The 9065-nt window shown below is 47.2% G+C and overlaps 1 protein-coding gene across 1 annotated transcript; it reads right to left on the bottom strand.

The window, feature by feature from the left end:
- Positions 1–974: 974 nt before the first annotated feature.
- Positions 975–6646, bottom strand: mcur1 (mitochondrial calcium uniporter regulator 1). Its single transcript, XM_080020544.1, has 9 exons — positions 6239–6646; positions 5351–5467; positions 4902–5005; positions 4336–4437; positions 3564–3605; positions 3290–3361; positions 3094–3147; positions 2498–2612; positions 975–2126 (listed from the first exon to the last, which is right to left on the bottom strand). Exons 1-9 carry the CDS (start codon positions 6525–6527, stop codon positions 2071–2073), a joined length of 951 nt encoding a protein of 316 aa, XP_079876670.1. The 5' UTR covers positions 6528–6646; the 3' UTR covers positions 975–2070.
- Between the last annotated feature and the right edge of the window lie 2419 nt (positions 6647–9065).

The raw sequence follows: 9065 nt of genomic DNA, 5'->3' as shown, positions 1-9065 counted from the left end.
GATACTTCTGGTTCAGAGAAAGGATGACAGGTTCGATGGCAGCTGATCTGTGAAAGGCGCTGCGGTGTCGGGACGGTGTGGTTTGAGCAGCCACACCCGTCCTGGGTCTAGGTGATTGGGGCCCAGGATCAGTATGACCGTACACCCGTTGATTGGTCTAACAAGCAACAGGTAAAACCCCCATTTCCACACAGACACGCACAGAGAGACGAGCCCTTGTCATGACGAGCCCTTGTCATGACACGCTGTCAATCTGCTACGGGCTTGCTGCACCTAGCCCACTCACTACAACAAAACTGGTTTGTCGTCAATTCCATCGTCTGTGTCTCTGTGCCGGAAAGGCCCCGAAAATGCCACACGTGCGGCAGGCGGAACTCCCACAGGTACGGATCAACTTGTTACGACTCGGTGCCTCAAACCTTCTGATCATAACTGAACACCACGTGTTCTTTCAGATTGTGAAACAAATCATATTAATTTAGTAGCCAGTGGATATTTGTTCAGTTTCATGTTAAGTCGTCACTCACATTTAATTGGACTTTAGCAGTCTTCATGTGTAAAACACGTAGAGACTTCAATAAAAGTATGTAAGCGTTCGCTCTTAAATGCACTCAAAGTTCAACAAGTAGATGCACTTCCTCTCATATGCAGTGCCCCGGTACAGTAGAGGGAGGGTCAAAGTTATTTACAAGTTAACTTGTCGAGGTGTAGCCTCTACTTGAGAGTGGGCTGGTCCTCTTCAGCAGCGAGGAGACTACATCTTGTGCTTTTGTCAAAGGTCAGACGATATCTATGGACTACGCTCACTTTGATGGAAATCTGCAAGGAACAAACAGATTTGGGCAAAAATAAAAATAAATAAATAATTCAGTTCTCTGGCTCGTCGGCTCGGAACGAGTTACAAAACATCCCTAAAACTGCAGAAGATATACTGTTTGAACATGTTTTATATTGTAGTTGCAGCGTACACTGAGTCGTGGAAGAATCCTTTATTGTCATCTGTCCAGATGGATGCCGACTGAGGGAAAAACATGCAGCTCCCTTTGACAAAAAACAAAACAAAACTCTTATAGACACTTTTAAGATTTATATAGTGGATTAATGCCCACAATTCTGATCAAAAACACTTCAGAAATTGTGAAGGACCTACAAAATTGGTCAATTCTAAAAGGAAGTTTATACTCGTATAACAGTTGAGGTTGTAGTACAGTTGAGACTGTTGAGATTTTTCTCACAAAAATCCCTAACAATATGCAATACAGCCTACCCCATTCACGTTTGAGCAACCGTGAAAAGAAAAACAGAGTGCATAGACTAGTTCAAGTTGCATACAAAATAAATATTTAGTGAAAGTATCTCCCCCAACCCCCTAAATGGTTCTTCTTAAGGCACAATATAAATACTACACTGTAAGTTAATTTTGAAATTCCGCCGAGGAAATTGAAGTGTCAATTCAATTATTAACTCAAATCATTAATTTCACTGGCTACCATTAAACGTGTCATTTCAGTGCAGTGCGGTGCGTAAAATGGTCTTTTTCCACACCAAACCAGACAGCTTTAGGATTTTATTTTAAAGAGGGAGTCACGGGGGTTTGTGTGTATCGGATTTGGTCGGATCGGGCGATTGAATCGCAATCAGCTGTGGAATATGACTTATATCCGGAGGTTCAGTGTTAATTCTTTAGAATGCTATCTTTTCCTTGGCAGCTTCGTTACTCTTGCGTTGATGCCATTGTGCGAGATGAGCAGAGAGATATTTAAGGTGTCACCTGAAGGGGGGCAGGTGAGGTAATATAATCAGGTGTTATCACCGGGGTTTGTTTTCCTTTGACCCCTGCCCTGCATTGTCCTTTCAGTTCAAGTCAACATTTGGTTAATCATTCGCTGTTTCACAGTCCAGAGATTTGCTCTCAAGAGTTCTCTCCCAAGGCCTTTCTTATCCCAGCAGGAACGGCAATAAGTTATTAGTTCGCTCTTTCTTATTTCTTCTAAATGTGTTTGCTTCTGACACCACCCCCGGGTCAGTCGTTTTAAGTGTCCACGCCAGGCGTAAAGGGAGGGCGGGGTCTCACATCCAAATGCGATAGAACCCCAAGACGACAGTGAGACAGGTGAACACCGAACCTAGAGAAAGAGAAGGATCAAAAAAAAAAACAAGGGCAATTTTCCATTTTTGCACTTAAGTATAAACACGTTGTTTACAAGCTCCTAAATAATCTTTCAACGACAATAATACACGTTCCTAATAGTGGGTAAGTCAAAGAGTTCATTTATATAAAAGATATTTTGTAGAATACAGTTTGTTCCTAACTATAGTTATATATCTTTCTGTTAAATCACATTAACAATGGACCATTAGTGCATTCTGCTCAGTATGGCACGTGTCAAGCCACACCTGGTGGAGCCCGTGGGGGCATCCATCAGCAATGAAACATGAATAAAGTTGTCATTTTGGCTGACGAATTTATAACAACGACTGACGCCGACCCCCCCACCTGCCAGGTACTTGATGGTGTCCAGTTTGTGAGACTCCAACATGGTCTTCAGTCCCGCCACCTCCGTGTCTATTTTCATGTTGGCCTGCGTCAAATGGCGATCCTGCTCTGCGTGCTGAAAGAGGAACACGCAAATGGAATTGCGACCGTGTTCCACCCCTTGTCTGAGAATGTTTCGTCATCTTCCGGCATCGTTTGGCCTCCTGGCTCACGGCGATGATTGTTACATTTGGGGGGCAAATAAGTGTCGCGTTCAAAATTGAGCCACGTCTAACGAGATGGATGAGGGGAATGAATGTTTGATTTGGTTTTGCATTGGAACTAACCTTCAGCTAACAATATTCCTTAGTTTCCTCCCGAAAAGCCGTTAAGACAACATCCTTTTCCAGGTGATAAACGATTTCGTTCATTTAGTTATTTTCATGCGCGATGGTGCGAGTACAACATCGCAAACATAACCTATGACAACGCCTGAATCCATAAAATAACAAATAACTATAAGTGAATAAACCCTCACGCAGGCACAAAATCAAAATGCATTATTGTTTTCCAAACAATTCCATAACTCAAAAACACGCCTTCACGTACGAACATACCATTTCCATGATCTCCGTTCGAGTCTCTAAAAGCCTCTTCTCGTGATCTGCTTTCTGAAAAACAAAACCACGTCAGTGGAAGTTCTACATCCACAGGGTATTTAACTTCACCGACATTAATAAACGATTCCCCCTTAATCTTGTCGTTAAAACTGAATTGAATCCCAGTCTTCCCCCGCGGACGGGTTCAACTCACCATTTCCTTAACGCTGCTTTTCTCCAAGTTCATGTCCATAATGGTGTCGGAACGAACTTTATTCATGATATCCTGTGAAATGAGTGAGATGCTTGTTGAGTGCAGCCGAATCAGATCAAATCTACTGCAAACAATGACACAAAGAACACAAGATGGAGTCTTCACGAGGATCAAGGAGGAACAATGAGTTCATAAAGCCTCAAATGCCACGTTCATATGCATAGTAACAGCGGCTGTGAAACTTAGACATCAGAAAAGAAAGATTTGGACCTACCGCCAGCTGCACCTTGAGCTGGAATAGCTGTATCTTCACTTTCTGAAACAAAGATTTGGAGTGAAAAGTTGGGTCATTCAGTTAGAGTTGATGTCAATTCTTTTTCTATGGAACGCTCCCTGTGAGTAGAACAATTTCAAGTTCACCAATTTGTGACCGTGTAGTGTCTTCCATTCGTTTTTCCTTTCTCATTTCGTTTTTAGTGAAAATAATACAATGGCCCGTGAAATAAATCAGTTGATAAAAGTGGATGCTTGTGTAAAATCAATCATTTTAGACTCATTTCAATTCTGCACATGCATTCTGCAGAGTTCTTTGGCCTTTAATTTATAAGTAATTCGTTAACTGATTGATTGATTGATTAATAATGAATTAATAATTTAACATCAGGCATCAGAGCCTTTCATCTATTTCAGTCTGACTGGCTGCTCTGTGCTACTTGGTGTTACACAAATGGTCTAAGTCAACGTCAGTGTAATATGGCGTCAACTCAATACCAATCAAGCAAAGTTGGACTGGTGATTCTGCCCCCTGGTGGTTAAAGTGTGTAAAAGACAAAATAATACATTGAGTTGACAGTCCTTCAGCTCCATGACGCATATAGTCGCCTTTTGGACCCTGGAGATTTCGTGCCCCGAAATATCGTTCCACCCCTACTCTCCCTTCATAGATATGGGAGTCCTGCGTCGTTAGCTACAAGGTCGCCGCCACGACAACGCAACCAAAGCGGGCACCCAAGTTGCCAGACTTGAGGGGACGTCAAAACACTGACCTCGTTCTCTGCCAGTAAAGTAGAGAACTCGCTCTTCTCCAGGATGATCATGTCCTTCTTCACCGACGCTATCTGAGACATCACTCGCTGCAACATTATTTCCTGTGAAATCGTCACGACGGCGGTTCAAGGGGAAAGAGCAGCAGGTTCTCAGCTCGTAGAACAGCACCGTTCAATTTTGTATTCAGTCCTCGGGTCGGATATTTGTGAGGAGTGCGATTATGTAAAAAGCAGGGCTGTGGTTCGATAAAATACATCCATTCAATTCTCCTAGCTGAGAAAAAGAAATGCAGGATGATTTGGGGGAGGATGACAGCGATCTCCCCACTGATAAATAAGAAGCGCGCGAAAATTACTGAAGAAAAAACCACCGCACTGATTACGTTTTTTTCCCCGGCATGCTACATGAGTTTTTGTGGTAAATATTAATGTAATTTGCCATCGGTATGAGCATTGACCTTAGGAAGCCAAAATGATACCACCGACAGGCTGATCGATCCCCTTGGCCGCCGCCTAAAAAAAAGGCCAGAGTGACTCCCCACAACGCTACGCCGACTCTTTCTAACCTGCTGAACCTTGGTGACCATGTCGTGATAGATGGCGTCCATGTTGGAGTTGGTCATCCGCACCAGGACCTGGACGACCACCTCGGCCTGCTGAGTGCTGAAGCCTGTGTGGGGGGGGGGGGGAAAAGAAGAAGGGGGAAAAAAAACCCCAAAAAAAACCCCTGTATTTCAGAGAAATATTGAAAGCACATTTTCTTTTGTTGGGCAGTTTTTTTTTTTTATCGTAGAGAACAGCGGAGAGAGACAGGAAATGGGCGGTCGCGAGAGGGAGAGACACGCAAGCAAAGGAACGCAGGCTGGACCCGAGCCCGGGCCGCCGCAGGCGTCCGCCCGGCGAGGGACGGACGCTTATCCGGCCCGCGCCCCGCCGCGTCCACGCTCGCACCCGATCATCGACGGACGCCCCGCGACCGCGGAACGTCCCAAAACAGCAGGCGGCGAGGACAAACCGTTCTCTTCCAGGAGTCGCACCACCGCGTGCGTGTCGAAGAGGTGCCTCGGGCTCACCGACTTTGGCGAGTCCGGCTTGGGCTCATACCGCAGGGCGCTGGCAGAGGTGCTGAGCTCTGTGGGCGGTGGGACAAGGCGACAGTCACTCACGGTCACAGCATTTGGAGCGCACATTTTTGCATTCAACGCCCCCCCCCCCCCCCATACCGTGAGGGAAGGCGTTTCGAAATGTATGCGCCAACGGTTTAACATCCTCCCTAGAGGAGAGAGCTGTTGGGGCGTCAGTTTTTTCGAATGGGGCCCCAAAGGGTGTCCCCAACTGCACGGGGGTTATAGCCCCGGCTCTTTCGAGAGGGGCCCTACGTCACAGCGGGGTCAGCCAAGACAACGTGAACAAATACGACCCCCCCCCCAGAGCTGATCAACTCATCACCCGGGGGCCACAGCTCACGTCTTTTCATTTGGAAGCGAGGAAACAAATGATCGGTGTTGGAAGGGGAGGTTGATAAATACAAATGTGCCAGTGAGGGTTAACCTCATCACGGTACTGGTCTGGGGAAGGAAATTAGAAATAAATAAATGGATAAAAGAGCCTCGGGCTGCAGCAATCCTAGCGCCACCGCCCATTTATACGTCATTCGATGAAAGGGGCTCCGTCCCAGGGATCACTTCCGACCTGCAGAGCTTGGCGGCCTCATTCGATGCCGCGACTGTCAACATTTCGCCCATTTAGCGCGACGAGCTGTGACGCATTCCAATGTGTCGTCCGTGCAGTCAGTCAAGGACAAAGGGGGAGGCGCGATCGCGACGGCGGCGAGCGCACGTTACGTCATCAGACTATTAAGGACGAGCCCGCCACGGTCGCAGGTGCGGTCACGTGCTCCTACCTTTCGCGAACCCGCGCGGCCGCGCGCAGCCGAAGCGCGTGGCCGGTCCCGCCGCCGGCGCCGGCTCCCCCGCGTCACGCGGCCGAGCGGCGACGCCCGCCGGGAGAGCGCGTGGCGGCGCGGCGCCGTCGCCCCGGCTGGGTCCCCGCCCGGTCCAAATGCCGCGCAGCGCTGACCGCGGGTGGCGCCGTTTCAGAGCCGCCATCCCCACGCCCGCCCCGGCTTCCGCGGCGGAGGGACGGGAGTCGGGGAGGAGCGACCGCCCCGCCGGCGGCCGTCTCCAGGGCATGAGGTCTGCGGGATGGCGGGCGCGGCCTCCGGACGTTGCTCTCCGGCGGGGGCCTCTCTGTCCCGCCGGTGTGACGCTCCCTCCCGACCGGACGGACAAGTTCCAAAACACGGCGTCTCCTGCCGCGTCCGCTGTTCAGGTGTCCTTAGAAACGGGGTTGCCAGGTGTGTGTTACAAAACCAGCGTAGTGGCCAATCAAAACCAGAGAGTCCCTCCCATTAGACTCGTGTTCGTTCCACACATCATCCCCAGCCCCGGCTTTTTGTTTTTGTTGCATATTCATTTTGATCTGTGGATATTAGCCATGTCACGCGCGCGCGATAGAGCTCCACGCGACGCGTTCCAATTCCGCGGGGAAATCACGGACCTGGCAACGCTGCCGTGAACCGTCTGACAGACGGGATCTCGCGAGAGCGTGGTTTTTGGGGGGCGTCCCCGGCCGTGACGCCGCGGGGGGAGGACACGCGGGCGGCGGCCGGAGGCGAGCGCCGGGCGCCGGGCGCCGAAGTCCCGGCGTCGCGTTCGCGCTTCCACCGTTGTCTGGTGGCATCCAGCGGCTCGTTGGGGAAGCGGGTTGCCGCCACGCCAGGGCGGTGAAGACGGGTGGGCGGCGCCTTGTAACGCGAAAGTGTTTTCGTCATAACAAGATGTCTCTCACGCCGTAACGGGATGAGTCCGCGGTATAACGAGACGCAAACTTACATACAAGTTACAACAATATGCGATTTATCACGTTATAAAGTGAAACGTGCTATGCTATAACAATAACTTATATATATACACACACACACACACTATGAATGGACGTGATATCAAAACTTACGAAAATAATGATTCATAAGTTGATGGATATATAAATGAATTGTTACTTACATGAATCACAGCTCTCAATAATTATTCCAATGTTCGCTCCCATTGGCAATTTATTCACAAGCAGTTGTGGGAAAGTGGCAGAAATATGACTGTAACAGTTATGAACTATGTTCATTATTTGGGCTATTCGTATTTATCCAACGTGGACAACTGCAAATGAATTATACCTTGTGCACGGACCCATATCACGTTATACCAATAAAAGTTTCTTGTTGTACCGTGAAAAACATCTTGTTATGACAATAACATCTTCCCGTTGGAACGTGGTACTGATCCGTCTTCATTCTTTCTGGCGTGGCAGCATTTGTTTCCGTGAACAGGTGGCCAGTTTTATAATAATATGAATATTTAAATATAGATTTGGTTAGTGGATGATTAAAAACAGCAAACCGCATGTGACAGCTGGGAAATCACATGACAGACATTACTCTTGCAAATAATATAACTTGCTTTTCAGGAGTTGAGACCAGAGTGGTATTAGATTGGGCCATTTAAAGATCCTAGACAGGATCCTACACAGAATGAACAATTAGTGAAAATACAACTCATTAAAATACAAAAAAAAAAAAAAAAAAAAATCGACATTGTGCATCAGCTGAGCAAAGTTATTTATTCACAAAAAAGCATTTAATGAAACCTCAAAGATTAAGGAAGTTCACACTGCAGTTCACCTGAAGGTCAGATGATCGATGGATAATTGCAAGATGATGACCTTGCCTGACATCATTTAAATTCTTTGCACTAAAGGTTTAGGTTTTGGTTTTTTTTTGCATGTCAGCATTTTGTTTAACGCGAGTTCATATCTAATGTTGCTCATATATTAAAGAAACACTGAAGCTGAAGATGCGGCCATTCAGTCATGTCATTACCCTCTAGAATCACATACCGTAGTTGCGAAACCAACCCCTGAGGCTGAGGTGCTATGTTGTCAATGACAACTGTCGCTCATATTTCCCTGCAAATGTTTACAAAATATGGAGCGGAGCACGGAACCTCAATTTCTTCTGTTCACGTGGGCCCCCATGCTCGAGCGTCGTGCTTATTTCTACAATGGAAGCAACACATCAAATCATTATTGACCGTCTCTGAACACAACTCTGGGCAAAACTAAATCTCATATACTTTGTACAACAACTCTGTACAACAACCTCTGATAGTTAATTTCGGTTTAAATAGCCTTGAGCGACATAGGGAAGAGCTGATTGTGCATTTTGCGTACGACGCCTTAAAGTCTCTACTGTCAGAGTCAACATTCCACAGTACTCCTCAATTTTTCTCAAATTCGATGCGAAGACAGCGACTAAACATTCATCGATTCTGTTCTACTCGGAGGCCTGTCGAGTGGAACGGAACATTACAGTGCTTACTAATCGTGAGGCTCGGCTAGTTTTGGCCCCGGGTTAAATTTCAGATCTTTTGATCCCTTAGGAACTAGAACGTAGAATCGTAGTTCTCAGGCTTGGGGGATCGTTCCACCGAGCACCAGGCCTTCATCATGCAGGCCCCGAGGCCCTGGAGCTCCCGGCCCGAGAAACATAGCCTTTAAACCTACATATTTACTAGAAACAATTTCATAGCCTAAATATTGTACATCGGTATCCGGTGGTTCACCAGTTTTATCAATTAACCCTTGTATACCCAAGGATGTATCTTATTCCTACACGA

This window comes from Zeus faber, assembly GCF_960531495.2.
Source record: "Zeus faber genome assembly, chromosome: 19".
NCBI lineage: Eukaryota > Metazoa > Chordata > Actinopteri > Zeiformes > Zeidae > Zeus > Zeus faber.
This window is presented reverse-complemented; position numbering and strand designations above follow the sequence as displayed.

What these genes read in the sequence shown, in the direction of transcription:
- mcur1 (XM_080020544.1), bottom strand. Translation starts at nt 6,527, where the DNA reads ATGCCCTGGAGACGGCCGCCGGCGGGGCGGTCGCTCCTCCCCGACTCC. An exon ending in TGGTCACCAAGGTTCAGCAG is followed by an intron (nt 4,438 to 4,901) that starts GTTAGAAAGAGT and finishes ACGATTTCACAG; the next exon opens with GAAATAATGTTGCAGCGAGT. An exon ending in CACCATCAAGTACCTGGCAG is followed by an intron (nt 2,127 to 2,497) that starts GTGGGGGGGTCG and finishes CTCTTTCTCTAG; the next exon opens with GTTCGGTGTTCACCTGTCTC.